The sequence below is a fragment of the Staurois parvus genome, unplaced genomic scaffold (assembly GCF_062004578.1).
Source record: "Staurois parvus isolate SC_StPar_1 unplaced genomic scaffold, SC_StPar_1.0 ptg000135l, whole genome shotgun sequence".
NCBI lineage: Eukaryota > Metazoa > Chordata > Amphibia > Anura > Ranidae > Staurois > Staurois parvus.
In genome coordinates this window covers 5428987-5449548 of record NW_028317931.1, presented here as the reverse complement: position 1 = coordinate 5449548, position 20562 = coordinate 5428987, and the positions used below count along the sequence as shown (strand labels likewise).

At 42.9% G+C, this 20562-nt stretch overlaps 1 protein-coding gene across 1 annotated transcript in view; it reads right to left on the bottom strand.

Moving 5' to 3' along the window:
• Positions 1 to 805: 805 nt before the first annotated feature.
• LOC149466002 (5-hydroxytryptamine receptor 3A-like) overlaps positions 806 to 20562 on the bottom strand; it is a 35048-nt gene continuing 15291 nt past the window's right edge. Inside the window, exons 5-9 of the mRNA XM_089673110.1 lie at positions 14080 to 14249; positions 11537 to 11694; positions 6773 to 6977; positions 5472 to 5696; positions 806 to 1077 (exon numbers count right to left, since the gene is read on the bottom strand). Of these exons, the coding sequence (XP_089529236.1) occupies positions 806 to 1077; positions 5472 to 5696; positions 6773 to 6977; positions 11537 to 11694; positions 14080 to 14249 (1030 nt within the window). The remainder of the gene's footprint in view (positions 1078 to 5471; positions 5697 to 6772; positions 6978 to 11536; positions 11695 to 14079; positions 14250 to 20562) is intronic.

Sequence of the window (20562 nt, the reverse complement as noted above, 5' to 3'; positions counted from 1 at the left end):
CATGTAACTTATTCCCGTAAAAGCTTCAGCACAGAGAGATTTGTCGTACGCCTGAACCATCCTAGGACAGCCAGCTTCACTTTGTCATCATTGTGTTCACCGTTCCCACAGAAAGGTTAACCTCTTGTTCAATTTCATGACAGGTTGATTATTCAGGATCAGGTGAACCACGTGCTGAATGTTCACAGGAATGACTGCTGTTGACTGGGAACCACCACGGCCGAGATTGTCATTGATGGACATACTGCCATCTTTGAAAGTTTACACACAGCTGTCCTATTGCGGCTGAGCATCTGATCACTGTATTGTGCTTGAATTCTTCTATAGATGGAGCTGGTTTTACACCTTCGTTCACAAGAAACTTCATCACCACACTCTGTTCTATGCACACACTAACACTGTTGTTTGCCATCTTGATTAATAGTCTCTGGACCAGGGGCGGACTGACAAATTATAAGGCCCCCGGGCAATAGGGGATCATGGGGCCCCTGTGACCTTGCCCAAACTCAAAAAAGCCTATGAAAAAGGTACCATTTGCATCTAACGGGGCCCCCTTCTGACCCCAGGCCCTCGGGCAGTTTCCAAATGGTCAGTCCGCCCCTGCTCTGGACTTGCCCGTGACATATGTGCACCTATCAGTAATAGGACACACTTGTCACTGACTACTGCGTGTAGTACCACCATGCTAGCATCCTTTTTTATACCTGCAAAATTAAAAGCCCCAGTTTGACTTGAACACCCCTCACCAATCATCACCTGTCAATGTAACAATTATGGTATAAAATGAAAGCGAAAGTGTTTACACCTAAAACTTAATGGACCAAACTGCAACCAATGAAGCTGCAAACAAGATCATTACAAAAAGATAAGCACGGAAGATTAATACATCTAGTATGTAAGCGACTTGCAGCCATTCTTTTGTAATTATTTCATCTTCGTTTTTTACATGCTCCCTGATGGATACAATTTCTTTGAGAATCTTGGATAATAGACCACAATTTTCTGCAACTGGCAAAGCCACATCCTTTTTCATTGGGCTTTCTCTTGGACAAACACTGTTCAAGTTCCCTATGATTCCTGTAGAAGAAGGACATTTCATTAGCATTTTTATGTTTCTTTTAATGTTCAGAATTTATTTTATATCCAAAGCGGGAAAATCAGAGAAGTCCGATTAAATCAGACCCTGCAAAAAAAGTCTAAGTCCACTTAATAATTTTACCTCCTTCCCACCAAGGAAAAGTGTGACATGAAATGGGGGGAAATCAAAAGCCTACTTTAGAATTAGAATTAAAATATACAAACCTCAAATGCCGACCTATACCCACAGTGTAATATAAAAAAGTGTTCTTCTAAAATGTATTTTTTTCCTGTTTATTGCAGTGTTTTTTCATGGTGGGGGGTGGGTGTCAGTACTATGATTTTGAAATCAAGTCAAAGTATTTTCCAGAATGCCAGAGCTCTAGCTCCTGGATCTATTGATTACAGTATATTTAGATTGTTATATTAGAGTATTTGTATGGTGGATTTCTGCACTTCGCATCTTTTTCTGTTAAAACAAGTTCAGGCAAATAGTTGACTTTTCATCTATTATTATTTTTACATGGGATTTATACAGCGCCAACAGTTTACACAGCACTTTACAACATAAGGGCAGACAGTATAATTACAATACAATTTAATTCTGGAGGAAGCACAGGCTCTGCTTGTTAGAGCTTACAATCTAAGAGGGAGGTACGAGAGATACAAGAGGTAATAACTGTGGGGGATGGACTGATGAAGAAAATACACTCTAAAAAATAATGTTTTGGCTCAACAAAAAAAATTAACGCAACAGTTTGCATCAAGCTTTTTAAGTTATGACAATGCCTGGTGAAATTAAGTTGAAGCAACAAACTACATTGCATTGAGGTAATTAGCTTTTCTGATAGAAATGAATGCATTGTTATTTACCGCCAACTTAATTACTGGCATTATAAACACATGTTTTAAGTTGAGTACTTAAACATATTAAGTTAATTCAAATAGTTTTTCCAGTTTTTATAAGAAACCTTCAAGTCACGTGTACTTAATTGCTACACGTATGAGCAAGTTTTTTAAAGTTAAAAAGCAGTTAAAAATCAAGTTGATCCAAATTGATTTTCTGTATTAGTTTTTAGCTTTGTTTTTTTTATACTAGCTTTCAAAAATGAATTAATCAGTTTAGGCTTACACTAGAATGTGTTGCAGAAACCCCGCAATCTGTGTGCATTTCGCGCACCGCATTCAAATCGCACTGCCCTTGCAGTCTGCAGTGGATGTCAGTGTTGCAAACACAGTGCATTTGCCGGCACCAGATTGCATGGTACAAAACAAAACATGCAATCTGGTTGCACTGTGGTTCAAAAATTGGTGCATGCATGTCTTTGGTGCGATGTGGTGTGATTTGAGCTCATTCAAAATGAATGGGCTCAAATTGCATTACGCTGAACCACATGTGAATTGCACAGGAATGCGTTGCAGTTCCTTTGTGATTCACATGCACTTCATTATGTGAACCAAGGCCCAACAATCCAATTGTTAAACAATTGACATTTTTTGCACACCAAAATCAAATCCTTAAAGTTGTACTGATGAATGAGTAAGCACTTTGCATTAAGATTTTTTTAATATTGTCTGTCTGGTGCAGAAACTGTTTCTCTACAAGACCTTTGCTATATTGTGCAACAAATTGTGGCAATATAGTGAAGCTATTGGAGGATATTGAAAGTTGATATTTTGTGAGCTTTCTTACAATTTGCTATATTCTTTCCGCATTACCCTGCGACAACCATTTTGTGAACTGAAATAAAAGTGAAAAATGTCATCTGAGTATGACTGTGCTATGGAACACATACGTTCTTCAGAGAATACTGTACTTGAGACCCATTACTTTAGCACTGGCTTTCAGTCCAACAAGTTCAAGGAACAGTTTTTGAAACAACTGAGACTTGATTTGTGTTAAGTGAATGGGGGTGGAGACTTGCAATGCAGCTCTCAATGTAGAGCAAAATTAAGTTACCAAGTCAAATTTATTAAGGTACCTTAACTTAAATTTCATTGTACAACAATGAATGCAGAAATGTAACTGTACATGACACACAATATTAAGTTGATGTAATTTCCAACATTATCATTTCAACACAACTCATGAAAGTAGGTTTTTAAATGAAAAAGTTTATTTAAACCAATAAATTAGGATTTTTATCTTGGAAATACACATTTAATTAAGTGGTGGTAACAGGTCGCTTGAGTTATTTTTTAGAGTGTACATGTACAGTTGATAGGTGGGGCAAGATAGGCCTCTCTGAAGAGATGAGTTTTCAGTGATCATCTAAAAGTGGACAGAGTAGGAGATTGTTGGACACATTGGTGTAGGGCATTCCAGAGGATGGGAGAGGCTCTGGAAGTCCTGGAGGCGAGCATGGGAGGAGGCAACAAGGGAGCTAGAGAGCAGGAGGTCTTGGGAGGAATGAAGAGAATGATTTGGTCGGTATTTTCAGACTAGGGTAGTGGTGTAGCTGGGGGCTGAGTTGTGGATGTAAGTATCTTGAATTTAATTTGTTGGGCAATCAGAAGCCAGTGGAGAGATTAGCAGAGAGGGGTGGCAGACACTGAATGGTTGGTAAGATGGATGAGCCTGGCAGCAGCATTCATGATTGACTGGAGGGGGGATAGCCTATATAAAGGTAAGCCAGTGAGGAGGGAGTTGTAGCAGTCGAGTTGGGAGAAGACCAGGGAGTGAGTTAGAAGCTTTGCGGTGTCATTGGTTAGGAAGGGGCGTATTTTGGAGACATTGCAGTGATTTAGGTGGCAGGCTTTGGACAGTGATTGGATATGGGGCCAAAAGGATAATTCAGAATCCAAGATTACACCTATAGCCTTGGCTTGTGGGGACAGGTTGATGGTTGAGCCATTGATTTTGATGGAGAAGTCAGGGGAAGGGGCTTGTGAGGGAGGAAATATTATGAGCTTGGTTTTGGATAGATTGATTTTCAGAAAGTGGTGTTACATCCAGGCTGATTAATCTATTAGTAGATCAGTGATGTGTAGGGAGACTAGTGAAGTGAGCTGAGGAGTATAGAGATAGATATGGGTGTCATCAGCATAGAAATGGTATTGAAAACCATGGGAGGCAATCAACTGACCTAGGGAGGAGCTGTAGATTAAAAATAGGAGAGGTCCAAGAACAGAACCTTGGGGAACTCCAGCAGAGAAAGGGAGAGGAGAAGTGGAAGTACAATTCTAAGTGAAGGTGCGGTGGGATAAGTAGGATGAAAAACAATGAAGAGCACAGTCATGAAGACCAGAGCAGTAGAGTATTTTGAGGAGGAGGGAGCATGAAAGGCAGCAGAGAGATCCAGGAGTAGGAGTACAAAATGGTGTCCTTTGGATTTAGCCGTTAGTAGGTCATTTGTAAGTTTAAGGAGAGCAGTTTCCATTGAGTGTTGTGGGTGAAATCTGGACTGAAGGGGATCAGGAAGGTTGTTCTAAGTGAGATGGTCACTCAGTTGGTTGTAGACCAGGCGTTCAAGTAGTTTAAAGGAAAAGAGGAGTATGGAGATGAGTTGTAGGTTGTTAAGATTGGCAGGGTCTTGTGAGGGCTTTTTAAGTATGGGGGTGACTAATGCATGTTTTAGAGAGGGCGACCGTAGCATTTGTGATGAAACATGGTCCAGTGGGCAGGCGGTTAGGTGGGTGTTAGAAAAAAGTTTTGCAACCTTGTCTATAGTAGTGGGGTTGAATGAGAGAAGTAGTGATTGTACCTGTGGATATGGAGTGTTCTGTGGTGGAGGTATTTGGGCATCTTTGTATCAATCTTCTTTTTGAAGTGATTGTCGCTCTCCTGGGCAGTTAGTGAGTTAGTGGGTGGAGGCAGTGGAGGACGAAAAAGAGAGTTGAAGGTAGAGGAGAGTTGACGAGGACTGGATGAGAAGGTGTTAACGAGAGCGATGAAATAGATCTGCTTGGCAGTGTGGAGGCAGGAATAGTATTTCTGGAGAGCAGATTTATGTAGGTTGAAATCTTTCTGAGACTTTGTCTTGTGCAAGTCGCTCGAGAGTGTGGCTACATTTTTGAGACTTCTGGTGTCCTCTGTTTGCCAGAGATCGGGGCCTGATTGTGTGTGTAATGTGTAGTGTAGATTATTTAAAGCAGAATTCCAATGAGGCTTAATCCATGTAGTATTTTGTTTTTTATTGTACGTTTGTGAGGTTTATACTACAGTTAATATCATGTCTTCTAAATGTGGAGACACAACATCTGGGTGTATCCACATATTGATCTACACAGTCTATAATGGCTCTGTGTGTCCACATAAAAGCTTTACACAGTTTTGTAGGCTAAAATCTGGTTAAAAGACTTGGATAAAACTAGATGTACCCTAGGATCCAAGGAGCACCACAGGGTTAAAGCTTCCTATGATGGCTACTTTAAAAGTATTTTCTGAAACCTACCAGTACCATCAGTCTCCACCTCCTGAGGTTTATATGAGGGATTCTTGAGTTCTTCAAACATTTTGTTTTGGATACCCAGTACAGAAATGAATTTCTCCAGAACCAAATGTTTAAGCCATTTGGGAACTTCTGCATGGACATTGTGCTGGTGGACCATCCGCACTATAAAGATGCTCTCTATCAAACTGATCATAAGAAGTCCCATGCACATAACATAGTAGATACCTTATAGGATGAGATAACAAAAAAAGTATTACCAATCACCAACCAGTTTACATTAAGTATTCCATTATTATGTCTGCATATTTGCTGGGCAATTGCAGTTTACTAAAATCTGCTCTTCTTAAAATACCAAATTTTAATCATTTATTTAATGTAAGCACTAAGTACAGTTAACCCCCCACTGAACGACATGAATCAAAAATAACACAAACAACGTCCTGTGCTCAAGGTGGATGTTCCATCAATGTAGACCCTTAGGTCTTCGGGAATTTGAAGCTGGGCAAGACTTTGTGACCCCCTCAGTACTGGGGAAGCCCAAAAACAACACTAGAAAAACAAAAACAGAGGGGAGAAAAAGCCTTGTGCACTTCCTTAAAAACTTCAGTGGCTCTGAGTACCTACCCTCGAAAAACACGTCAACCATTGGAAGTGTCTTCCCTATGTTGGGATTGGCTTAGTGGACTAGAGTGTGCAGGTCACAATGGATATTGAAGAGCTTGATATCATGTACTGCCTGTTTTATTTCTTCAATAAAAAGCGTTTTTAAGGTAATGCGCAAAGTCTGGTGCTCCCTCTGTTTTTGTTTTTCTAGTATCATGCACACATTCTTTTAACCATTTGCTGACCGCCCCGTCTGCAGTACTACTGCAGACGGGTGCCAGCTACAGGCAGAGCAACATACCAGTACGTAGCTCAGGCTGTACTAACACAGGAGGGTGCTGTGCACCCAAGCAAAATGTGGATCCTGGTAAATAGGCCTGGTGGTCACATGATCGCTATGCAATCACATGATCACAATGCTAGCAAAAGCTGTTGTGAATATAGTGCGATTCCCATTGTGGGCACGATTTCCAGTGTAGGCGTCGTGCCATTAGGATTACTGCCACCCATCCATGAGGCCCGCATTTTGTGTGCAGGCGGTCAAGCTGTGGGAAAAAGTATGGGTCTCACAGCGGTTTCCACCCGCACAAGTGTGAATTGAGCCTAAAATTTCAGAGAAAAGTAGAACCAATGCAAGTTCAAGACCCAGCCTTTATAAAAAATATATTTTGAGTAGTACAGTGAAAGATCCTACCTACCTATTAAGGGAGTTCCAGTTGCAGGTAATGTATCAGAAACAATCATGAGAAAGACAGAGTAACCGAGAAGAAGGGTGATCTTAAATGATATTCTTTCACCACTCTCTGGTGGGAGGTAGAATCCAGCAATATCCATCACCATGATAAAAATACTGGGTATAATTAGACTCACAGTGTAAAAGAGGGCTCTCCTTTTGATAACTATCTATTATACAAAAGTGAAAAAGATTACAGGTCAAACATACAATATAAAAGTAATGCCTTCGACCAATGTATAAACATACAGTCTAAACATACAGGATCTTAGATGATTTTAGGTGTGGAGCAGGGGCGGACTGACAACTCATGGGGCCCCCGGGCAATAGGGGATCATTGGGCCCCTGTGTCCTTGCCCAAACTCAAAAAAGCCTATGAAAACGGTACCAGAGGCATCTTATGGGGCCCCCTACTGACCCCGGGCCCTCGGGCAGTACCCGAGTTTCCAAATGGTCAGTCCGCCCCTTGTGTGGAGTAGCTTAAAGTGGAATAATAGGCAAAATGAAACTTTACGTATATAGTTACATAGTTAATCTGGTTGAAAAAAGGCAAAAGTCCATCCAGTTCAACCATTTAAAAAAAAAAAAGTATACTCCTACACCCACAGTTGATCTATAAGATCATGATATGATGTATCAAGTCCTATGATGTAGTATGTCAATGGCGTTAACAGAGTAGTCCTTGCTTTTCAGAATCCCCCAATAAAATAGTTTTATTACCTGCTGAACCTGCCAGTAAGGCTTTTAATTTCAACAGACCAAGCTGTCAAGCAAAAGTAGAAGTTAGGAGGCTAAGACAAACCATTCAACACTGACAGGGCTGCTTACAATGGTGAACTTGTATGCATTTGATTAAAAAAATGTATCCCTAAAGGAAAAAAATGCTTAAAAAGTATTAGACTTTAATTTGCTAGTCACTTATGTAAAGTCTATTTAAGTCTACTAGTCCATCTAAAGGCTGGTACACAGGGGCTGAATATCAGGTGGTATCGGCCAGTTCAACAGAAACAGCTGACATTCAGCCTGTGTGGCTGTGAGCGCTGACCAGTGTGTTATTATGGTGGTGGTGGGGGGGGGGGGCAGTCCTCATGTCAGTAGACAATAGTTCAGAGGGGAGATCGCTGTACTTACATCGTATAGTTAGTATATTGAGCAAGAACCTCCATTTTGTTTTTCATTCAGCCCACTGGGTTGAACAAAAAAAACTACCTGTGTGTACCAGACTTAACCTCCTCGGCGGTATGATTATTTCAGATTTTTGGTGCTGAAAGCGGTACCATTTTTTTGCATGGAAATATGTATTTTTTTTATTGTAGGCCTGTAATTTTTAGGAATAACTCACTGAAATCGGTCTGAACAAGAGTCTAGTAAACATTCCGGATAGGATAAAACTTGAAACACGAAATCATAAATTATAATTTAATAAATACTCATAAAAAATAATAATATAATAATAATAATAAATTTAATTCAATAATATAATCAAACCAAAAACACTGAAATTTGAAATATAGCGCCAAGTTCGCACATCGCTGAGCAAAGTCGCAAAATCGTTTTTTTCAGTGTCTGATGATGAATTTCCCCCACGAATCATTATCACTCAATTCTGCAAGTAGTTCTGATTTACTATCGCTGTTCTCTAGCCGGTCTAAAACCGATTTTGACCTAAAGGGACACTTTTTGGACGCCGTGGACTTTTCTCAGTTTCCAGGCAGAAAGGACAGCCAAAATGCAGGCAGGGCGCCGGACAAAGCAGTAGGGACAAAATGTATGTGAAATGGATTGATACAGGAATGTTTTGCTATGAAATAATCGTTTTAAATAAAATGTAATTTTTTTAAAATTTTCAAATTTGCCGCCGGTTCCGGCAAATAATAAATGTACATTTCTTCACCTGCAAAAAAAATGTGCATTTATTATTTTTGTCTAAAAGGTGAACTTATCCTTTAACACTACCTTTTCCACAGGTCAGCAATGCTGCTGTCCAATGATGGCTGCACTGCTCCTCCATAGATACAGTGGAGAAATCAATATACTATCTTAAAACAGAAAGGGGTTGATTTACTAAAGGCAAATAGACTGTGCACTCTGCAAGTGCAGTTGCAGCAGAGCGTACTAAATGAGGTGAAGCTCCGCTTTGCCAAAAATATCCAATCACATGGAAAATGAAAAAAAAAACAAAAAACGAAAAAAAGCATTTTTGCTTGCACATTATTGGATGAGGGAAGTCAGCAGAGCTTCCACTCATTTACTAAGCTCTGGGGCACCTGCACTTGCTGAATGCACAGTCTATGTTCTTTTAGTAAATCCACTCTTAAGTGTGCTACTGGCTGGATCACCAGATGAAAATAAAGGGAAAAAAAGCCCAAAAAAGAAGCCTAATTCAGCCACCACATCTAAGGACTTTTAAACTGCAATATATTCCTTTTTTGGTTGTGTTTAGATATACTTTATCAAATTTAAAATAATTAAATTTAGCAGAACCTGAGATGATCCACTAGTTTCATGCGTGCATCTGGAAGGACTATGGGCAACACTCATGGGTTTGGGCACAGATAAGAAGATTTACTAAAACTGGAGCATGCAAAATCTGGTACATTTCTGCAGAGAAACCAATCAGCTTCCAGGTTTTATGGTCAAAGCTTAATTGAAGAAGCTGACGTTAGAAGCTGATTGGCTACCATGCAGAGCTGCACCAGATTCTGAGTGCTCCAGTATTAGTAAATCTCCCCAAGAGAGATATACAGATAATATGGATTTTGTTTAGAGACTGTTATCCAAATTCTAACTTCTGGGAAAGGTTAAACTAATTCAGAACTTCTATTTTGAAACTCACCAGAAGGATTGTTTCTCATTAAAAAAGTTTATTATTCCTTTTTTAAAATTTACTGCTTTTTCCTCTGCATATAGATCAGTGGCTTTTGAATCCTGGTAGCATTTCATTGCTTTTTGTTCTAAGAATAAAATAATATACAAATAGTGAGACAAGGGGCGGACTGACCATTCGAGCACTCGGGTACTGCCCGAGGGCCCGGGGTCAGTGGGGGGCCCCATGAAATGCCCCTGGTACCTTTTTCATAGGCTTTTTTGAGTATGGGCTAGGACACAGGGGCCCCATGATCCCCTATTGCCCGGGGGCCCCATAAGTTGTCAGCCCGCCCCTGAGTGAGACTACAGTGCGGTTACCAGTGCGGTTCCCAGTGTGGGTGCGATTTCAAAGACTTTATCTTCGATGGATGTATGCTGTGCTATCCTGGTGCTGCTCCTAAAATGTACAAGATCATACTGGATATTATGAGAACCCCCCCCCCTCAAAAGCACCAAGGCATTCCGAGTCAGCAGACTCTTTTCCATCAGTGTTCCTCCATAAAGATGATGCAAGCCATATTTTAGTTGTTTTGCATGTTTTCCATGCCCCTACTGAAATTGTAACAGATTCCTTTAGACCCCTTAAAGAGTATATAAGGCCAAATCTCTTTAAAAGAGCTCTAGATAGCGGGAGTTTTAACCAGTCCCCACTCTATCCAAAAAAATGTTTTGGCTGAACCTACACTCCGAGTTCTCACCTGCGAAATGTAAAAAAGGATATAAATAAGGCACGCTTCCCAACCTTATTCAGCAATATGTTCAAAAAAGGGTTACATAATCATAAGAGCCTTCTGCCTTTAACACTCCTACGACAGGTCTTTGTTTGTTAAAAGCTCTGGTGATTGTGTAACTAAAACCAAATACTTAGGCTCCTTTCACACGAAGGGACCAATCAAGTCTGTATATTAGTTTTTCAGGCAGACCTGATCAGATGGTCCATTCACCCCTATAGACTGGCAAATCTAAACTGATTGGTTTCATTTGTTTCAATTTGCATTACTGGGTTTTGGGTTGTGGCGATTGTATTGCAGAGCAGAAAGTTTGTTATTACCTATCAATAGTTGAAACTTTATGTAAAAAGTAGATATGCGAGCGCTATCCAAAAAGTCCTGTACCCTATGACTACGTGCATCGCACGAAACGCGTCAGGGGGGCTACAGCAACTGGACGTCTAGCCACCGCTGCTGGCCATCCTGAATTCCTATTATACGGTCAGTGTTTTTTTTTTCACTTTGTCATTGCACTTTTCATTCGATGGAATAAAGTTCCCTACGGTATCACGCTATGTGGTCTCCTTTATTGGTCCCTATTCATGAGGGACATTCGCAGAGGCCGCACTAAGGGTGAGCCCCTATGGTGATACGCATCAAGGACCCCTGAGTACTGCATGCAGATGTGACTGGGAAGTATCCTGACCTGACCTGATCTGGGAGGCGGATGACCTAAACTGTACCTATTGAGATAGGTTATATCTCAAATGTGTGTTTACACGCACTTCTGGTGAGTGTGCATTTCATTTACATTGAACACCTGCCACTGGGATTAACCCTCCACGCATGCTTATCGGGATCATACAGGATCCTCACGTGTGCAATACATCTGGGACTTTTTTGCACTTTACTCACCTATTGGTGACATCATTTATGCACATTTATTTGTTTATTTTCTTGATTGATCTGGTATTGCTGATTATCTATATTTATATATTGAGTATATGCTAGCGATTTTCTCATGCTGCACATTTTTTAAAAAAACTGCATCTTCTCATTTCCTTATAATAATGATGAGATTTATGCTGCATATTTAAGTTTTTAGCGCTGCACCTTTATATTGAGAATAGTTGAAACTTGTTCATACTTACAATATATTCTATCTTTCCGATGGTTGTTCGATAATCTTTGAGAAGTCTGTAACTGGAGAAAACGTTGACAAGATCCCATTCTCCATCACTCATGTACCTACTCCTAAATTGCTGTAGCTCATGTTTTTCTTCCGCAAGAGCTACATTTACATCTTCAACTAAAGATAAACAAGGCAATATTTAGGGTTGTTTATAATGTTTGATACTATTACATGTAAAACCAGATAGAATAAATTAAATTCTTTAACCCCTTCCCGTCACCGCATCCTGGTCCCCCTTAATTGGACCAAAATGCCTGGAGGCAGAGGTGGGCATTCCAATCATGTGACTGTAGTGATTTGGTGTTGCAATGGTCACATGATCACAAGTATGCATCAGGATCATATATATATATACATACACACATACACACTCTTAGCACAGTAAATTGTTTACCAATGGAAGCATATACTATATTGCCAAAAGTATTCAAATCATTGGTTTCAGGTGTTCCAATCACCTCCATGGCCACAGGTGTATAAAATCAAGCCCCTAGGCATGCAGACTGCTTCTACAAACATTTGTGAAAGAATGGGTCGCTCTCAGGAGCTCAGTGAATTCAAGCGTGGTCCCATGATAGGTTGTCACCTGTGCAATAAGTCCATCCGTGACATTTCCTGGCTACTAAATACTCCACGGTCAACTGTTAGTGGTATTATAACAAAGTGGAAGCAACTGGGAACAACAGCAACTCAGCCACCAAGTGGTAGGCCATATAAAATGACAGAGCTGAAGTGCACAGAGTCAATAGCTAAAGATCTCCAAACTTCGTGTGGCCTTCAGATTAGCACAACAACAGTGCATAGAGAACTTCATGGAATGGCTGCATCCAAGCTTTACATCACCAAGTGCAATGCAAAGCGTTGATGCAGTGGTGTAAAGCACACCGCCACTGGACTCTAGAGCAGTGGAGATGTGTTTGGATCATGCTTCACTGTCTGGCAATCCCATGGACGTGTCTGGGTTTGGCAATTGCCAGTAGAACGGTACTTGCCTGGCTACATTGTGCCAAGTGTAAAGTTTGGTGGAGGGGGGATTTTGTTGCGGGGTTGTTTTTCGGGGGTTGGCTTGGCCCCTTAGTTCCAGTGAAGGAAACTCTTAAGGCATCAACATACCAAGACATTTTGGTCAATTTCATGTTCCCAACTTTGTGGGAACAATATGGGGATGGCCCCTTCCTTTTACAACATGACTGCACATCAGTGCACAAAGCAAGGTCCATAAAGACATGGATGAGCGAGTTTGGGGTGGAGGACTTGACTGGCCTGCACAGAGTCCTGACCTCAACCCGATAGAACACCTTTGGGATGAATTAGAGCGGAGACTGTGAGCCAGGCCTCCTCCTCCGACATCAGTGTCTGACCTCACAAATATGCTTCTAGAAGAATGGTCCAACCTTCCCATAGACACCCTCCTAAACCTTGTGGACGGCCTTCCCAGAAGAGTTGAAGCTGTTATAGCTGCAAAGGGCGGGGTCAACTCAATATTGAACTCCATGGACCAAGAGTGTGTAAAGGCCGGCCGACCAGTACTTTTAACAATATAGTGTATGACTGCACAGGCATTCTATGCATGCAGGTAAAAAAAACCTTTAGTGCGCAGCTCCCCCTCAGCAACCCCCTTATTCTCATCTGAGCCCGATCCCGCAATGTGCAGCAGAGCAGACACTCTCCTGAGTCTCTGCCTGCTCATTGGCTGAGCCCAACAGTGTCAATCACAGACAGTGTGGAGGAAGCAGGGGGCAGGGCTGAATGCCACACTCCGTGTGTCTCATAGACAGACAGAGGTGGCTCAGGAGCGAGCATGCACAAGTGTTCCCAGAGCAAGCAGCTTGCTGTGGGGGCACTCAGCGGGATGAGGGGCCTAGAGTTCTATAGGGGTACCCAAAAAGAGAAGGATCAGGGCTGCCCGGTGCAAAAATCCTGCAAAGAGCAAGTAGAACATGTTTGTTATTTAAAGAAAAAAATCGGAACCTTTAAAGTCACTTTAAAGGAAACCTATCATCATGGAAACACAAAGGCAGTCATTGTTGGCTTTTCCTTCTAAAAATTATTTTTTCTTGGCTATCATCATTAACCTTTATACATAGATAACAGAAACAAGTGTGCAGACTTTTCCTTATCAGCAAATTTATTTCAGGTCAGTTAATCAGAAAATATTAAATCCAAAATGTTAGCATAGCAGCCAGTTAGCTAACATTTTGAGCAGGAGGTAACAGGGGCGGACTGACCATTTGGAAACTCGGGCACTGCCCGAGGGCCCGGGGTCAGTAGGGGGCCCCATGAGATGCCCCTGGGAGGTAAGTAATAACAGCCCCAGTATAAAATGATAGGTTAACATTCTGTGGCGTATTGGTTGTTAGCATTGATCTGGTATCTAAAAATACCTTGATACACCCACAAATACTGTATGCATCCAGGTTTATCTAGTATGTACAAATGAATTAGACATAGGTTTGTATTATTCTGTATTGCTTATATCAAATGGGAAATATTTTTACGTACTTGTGTGCAGCCAGCTGGTAAAGGAGATGGAGCACTTTTGTGTATCAAATGGGAAATAGTAGATATTGAGGCTGCAGGCAGTTGATATAACCAGGGGTCTATTGTTTTTTACTGTTCCTTGGTAATCCACATACACATAAGGAATATCTAAAGCCATTGCTGTTTCAACACTGAAGAGAAAATAACAAAGTTATATTATAGGCACCCAAACAATCACTGAAAAATATATCAAAAATATGAAGACACAATCTACCCAATTCTGAAAATTGTGTCCTTATTGAGAGCTCTTTCCCCCCCCAGCAGTTAAAATTAGCTTTTAATATGCCCTCAAAAATGACAGTTGGAATCTGAAAATTTGACTATGATTGGTTGCTGTGATTGTGATAGTTCCCGCACATGCCAGTACTGCCTCCTGAATACCTGTTAACAGGGGCGGACTGACAACTCATGGGCCCCCCGGGCAATAGGGGATCATGGGGCCCCTGTGTCCTTGTCCAAACTCAAAAAAGCCTATGAAAAAGGTTCCAGGGGCATCTCTTGGGGCTTGGGAGTTTCCAAATGGTCAGTCCACCCCTGCTCCTGAACCACTGCTCTGCCCCGTCCATTGTCTCTCCTCATTGGCTCACTGGCTGTGATTGACTTTCTCTACCAATGAGAAGGGAGAGTATCAGGAGAGCCGTGGCTAATGTGAACATTGCTGGATTGCGAGTTTCCAAATGGTCAGTCCGCCCCTGCCTGTTAACCGCCTCTAATCCATGATTTAAATGGTAATCTACCTCAAAACACTTTTCAGAGCCTGCTGCTGTTGTGAAATGAGCCTAAGGCTGGCCATACACTAATTTTCTGTCCAATTTCCTTTAGATTTACCTTCAACTGTGTAGTGCAAGGACTTGCCTAATTGGATACAACTGAAAGTGTTGTTTGGGTTTGACCTCCTATTATATGGTTTTTGGTAAATCTTAAGCAAAATTCTCAAGAGCCTTAGGCTGGCCATACATTATACAATTTTCTTGAGATTTTTGGTTTAGATCAGGGGCGGACTGACCATTTGGAAACTCGGGCACTGCCCGAGGGCCTGGGGTCAGTAGGGGGCCCCATGAGATGCCCCTGGTAGCCTTTTTCATAGGCTTTTTTGAGTTTGGGCAAGAACACAGGGGCCCCATGATCCCCTATTTCCCGGGGGCCCCATGAGTTGTCAGTCCGCCCCTGATTTAGATTTATCAAAAACCATATAATATGAGGTCAAATCTAACAACACTTTCAATTCTATCCAATTAGGCAGGTCCTTGCACTACATAGTTGAAGGTAAATCTAAAGGAAATTGGTCAGGAAACAGTAAGAAAATTGTATAGTGTATGGCCAGCCTACGTCCTCATGCAGACGGGACGTTTTGATAACGCTGGTAACGTTAGATGACTAAAGTCACATTAAAAATGCAAGTTTTTCAGCTTTTTTTAACATTTTTGCATTAGCGTTTAATGGCATTTTGCCACGATTAGCTGCGTTTTCCCAAGTGTCTCCACGTTTGCATTTTTTTACCAAAAAAAAAAATTTGGGGGTAAAAAACATCCAAAAATGCCGGTTTGTGGCGTTTTGCCACGTTTTGCCACGTTTCTCAGCATTAGAGCATTTTTACAGCTAAAAAACTCCTCTAGAAACCCGCTAGTTCTGAGTTTTTTCCAGCCAAAAAATGTTCCAGCCAAAAAACAGTGATTACAGTTTATGTGTGGATGGATAACATGGTGGGAGTTTACTAACTTTAGAAAAAAACGTCAAAAGCCAAAAACAGCCGCTGTAAAGATGTCCAGAGTGCATGAGGATTTACAGTGTCAGAGCACTGGAATAGGCCAAGAGAGGTTCTCTTTATCATCCCTTTAACCACCTCCCGCCCGCCATATAGTATTATGCCGGACGCAAGGCGGTTCTCTCGTTCTGGGAGGACGTCATACGACGTCCTCCCATTCTCACCGCGCATGCGTGACTCCCGGAGCGTGCAGCGCGGCAATCGGCAGTGCGCTGTGTCCCTCGGACACATTGGACCACCAATCCACGGAAAGAGCCGAAGATGTCGGCTCAGTCATGTGATCAGCTGTGTCCAATCACAGCTGATCACATGCAAACAGGGAAATGCCAGTTATCGGCATTTCTCTCCTCTCGTGCTGTCACGCTGACAGCTCGTGAGGAGAGGAGAGCCAGTAATCGGCATTCCTCGGAGAGGACATCTACACTGATCATCAGGGCACTGATGATCAGTGTGCCCTGATGATCTGTGTAGCCCCAGCAGTGCCAGCTCTCAGTGCTCATCCATGCCACCTGCCAGTGCCCATCAGTGCCACATATCAGTACATACCAGTGCACATCAATGCCACATATCAGTGCCCATCTGAGCTGCCTTTCAGTGTCACCCATCAGTGCCAGTCAGTGCCACTTATCAATGCCAGTCAGTGCCACCTATCAGTGCTACCAATCAGTGCCACCTATCAGTGCCAGTCAGTGCCGCCTATCAGTGCCAGTCAGTGCCGTCTATCAGTGTCCATCAGTGCTGCCTATCAGTGTCGCCTAACAGTGCCAGTCAGTGCCACTTATCAGTGCCGCCTATCAGTGCCATATATGAGTGCTGCCTTTCAGTGCCCATCAGTGCCACCTACCAGTGCCTCCTCATCAGTGCCCATCAGTGCCACCTATCAGTGTCCATCAGTGCAGCCTATCAGTGCCCATCAGTGCAGCCTCATTAGCGCACATCAGTGAAGGAGAAAAATCACTTATTTACAAAATTTATAACAAAAACTAAGAAAAAACATTTTTTTTTTCAAAATTTTCAGTGGTTTTTGGTTTGTTTAAGAAAAAATAAAAAACCGAGATGTGATTAAATACCACCAAAATAAATCTCTATCTGTCACAAAAAAATCATAAAAATGTCATATGGGTACAGTGTTGCATTACCGCGCAATTTTCATTCAAAGTGCAACAGCACTGAAAGCTGGAAATTGGCCTGGGCAGGAAGGGGGTATAAGTGCCCTGTAGGCGAGGGGTTAAAACCAAACACATATTAATTACATGGGTTCTGAGGCTAATTTAATGCAGATAAAGCAATAAGAGAGTTTAATTGCCACCGTAATCAGCCACAGAACCTGTGTAATTAATATGTGTTCAGTTTTAAAGGGATGATGTGGCAACCCTATGGATGGTACCATTTTTTTTTTGTTTTGGGCCAGATGACAAAGGAAAACCTGTTGGTAGCATCAGCTGCATGGGCTTTGCAGTCATTGCTGATCAGCACTGTGAGGAATAAGTGTGCTTTAATTAGGAACATGCAGAATCAGAATTGTATTGAGGTAACCTCTTATTGCACAATGTATCCAGATGGATGTATTACACAAATGAGTATGTGCTAAACAACTACTTCTTGGGAAATGCTTGGCTAGACAGAATGGTGACATTTCTGGTGAATGGTAATTAGAGATCGCCCACTGGTCATCATAACCGGTCATCTGCCCAGGTCTTAGTGATAGAACCCAGATTTATGTATCCTTGCCAGTATTACTACATAATTGTTATATGATCCAGTTACATAACCATTCCACAACCACCTTGTATTCCTATTGGTTAAGTGTCTACCTTTCTTCTCCACCACTTTATAATATATATTCGACTGAGAGACCATTAAATGGTGAACATATTGGATGAGACACGAGTCTGTGGGGTTTATTTACTAAACCTTGTTCACTCAGAATCTCATGCACTTCTGCATGGAAACCGATCAGCTTACAGATTGTATTGCTAAAGCTTAATTGAACAAGCTGAGGTTAGCAGCTGATTGGCTCCCATGTACAGGTGTGCGAGACCCCGAGTCAACCAGCTTAGAAAATCTCCCTGTGTGATTCCATGTTCCCAAGTGCACTTGACAGGTATTGACAATATGGCAGTTTCACTATAATAACCACTTCCCAACCGCGCTATAGCTGAAGGAAGGCTACAGCTTGGTTGTGTAATTCTGGGACAATGTCTTTGATGACCAGTGCCACCCACCTGTGCCCTGCAGTGCCACCCACCTGTGCCCATCAGTGCCACCCACTTGTGCCCAGCAGTGCCACCCATCAGTGCCCATTAGTGCCACCCACTTGTGCCCAGCAGTGCCACCCATCAGTGCCACCCACCTGTGCCCAGCAGTGCCAATCACGTGTGCCCAGCAGTGCCACCCATCAGTGTCCATCAGTGCCACCCACTTGTGCCCAGCAGTGCCACCCATCAGTGCCACCCACTTGTGCCCAGCAGTGCCACCCATCAGTGCCCATTAGTGAAACCCACTTGTGCCCAGCAGTGCCACCCAGCAGTGCCACCCACCTGTGCCCAGCAGTGCCACCCACTTGTGCCCAGCAGTGCCACCCATCAGTGTCCATCAGTGCCACCCACGTGTGCCCAGCAGTGCCACCCATCAGTGCCCAGCAGTGCCACCCATCAGTGCCACCCACTTGTGCCCAGCAGTGCCACCCATCAGTGCCACCCACCTGTGCCCATCAGTGCCACCCATCAGTGCCACCCACCTGTGCCCAGCAGTGCCACCCATCAGTGCCCATCAGTGCCACCCACTTGCGCCCAGCAGTGCCACCCTTTAGTGCCCATCAGCGTCACCCATCAGTGCCCAGCAGTGCCACCCATCAGTGCAGCATCATCAGTGCCTCCTATCAGTGCTGCTTATCAGTGCCCATCAGTGATGCCTATCAGTGCAGCCTCATCAACGCACATCAGTGAAGGAGAAAAATTACCTGTTTGTAAAATTTTATAATAGAAACAAAGAAAAACTTTTTTTTTTAATTTTTTGCTCTTTTTTTGTTTATAGCGCAAAAAATAAAACAACCAGTAGCAAGTAAATACCACCAAAGGAAAGCTCTATTTGTGTGAAAAAAATGATAAAAATGTAATATGGGTACAATGTTGTATGACTGCACAATTGTCATTCAAAGTGTGACAGCGCTAAAAGCTGACAATTGGCATGGGCAGGAAGGGGGTATAAGTGCCCGGTAGGCAAGTTGTTAAAGCCACAGTTACTTATTTTTTATAGAAGACAAATTATAAGAATCATATTTTCTAACAGGCACTAGTCAACATTTTGAAAGTGAGCTCATCCACAGCATTAGGGGAAGATGGTTTTGTCTCTCTGCACTTAGGCGATAGTAAGCTGCGTCCAACAAAAAAAAAAATCCCCGGGAAGGTGAAGGCATAATGTTCTGGTATGCATACTAGCACATTATGTAAAACCTACCTTAAAATGAAGCCCTCCAGCGCTGTCACCGCTGTAGAGGCTTCCATCTTCACCCGGTCTTCCTTCCAGGTTCACGAGCTCTGGCCGTCTGACTCTGAGCCGCGATGACATCACTCCCGCACATGCACACGGGAGTCTCGGGACACGTCACAGTGCTCTGAAGTAATGGTGCAGGTATGCTGTTCCAGCGCACGTTTAGGAGATATTAGGAGAGCTGGAGGTGCACTTCTGCATAGAAACCAATCAGCTTCCAGATTTTATTGCCAAAGCTTAATTGAACAAGCTGAGATTAGAAGCCAAAAGAAGCCTGATGTAACTTTCATAGAGTAGTATTCAGGGCTTTTTTCTCAAAGAATAGGTGCAGGAACTCACTCTTTCCGAGTCACCCCTGTCTCCATCCCGCACCATCCCTGCGTTCCACCCAGAGGTGTATTTACCACAAGACAAACAAGGCATTTGCCTAGGGCGGCATTTTTCAGGGGGGCAGCACTCGCGGCATGGGGGCCTGGTGGGTTCTGAGAGAGGCTGCGGGTTTCATGATGGTGTATGCACAGCTCGACTCTCATTCCCAGGGATGTCCGGAGCTGTGAAGGTAACTTTCTCTCTCTCTTCATGGGCAGTAGTGGCTGGTGTATGGGGGGCAGTGGTAGTGGAAGGCTCTCTTGGGTGGGGGCAATGGTGTCCCTAGGCGTGTGCGGGGGATGCACGCCGCACTGGGTGACACTTACCGCACGGGGTTACACCGGACCCGCTTCACGAAAAGGTAAGTTGCAAAGCAAGCCGATGATCCCCGCAGGATGGATCAGATCTGCAGATTGAGCATAATGGACTGGAGTCTGATCCATTATCCTCCCCAATCCGCAGATCTGATCCATCCTGCGGTGATCATCGGCATGCAACCTATACGGGGTTAACTGATCTCTCCATGAAAAGGTAAGTTTTAAAGGAAGCCGACAATCCCCACAGGATAAATTGGATCTGTGGATTGAGCATAATGGATCTGAGTCCGATCCATTATGCTCAATCCATAGATCCGATCCATTCTGCAGTGTATCGTTCGAAGGGGTGTCACCAAGTGTTACTGCACTGGGTGACACCAACCCTAGGGTGGGGGGGTGCTGATTTTTGTGTTGCCTAGGGCAGCACAAAACCTAAATACACCACTGGTTCCACCCCTTACCTATTTCCCAGTACCGCCATTTTAGAGAGTACAGAACCAA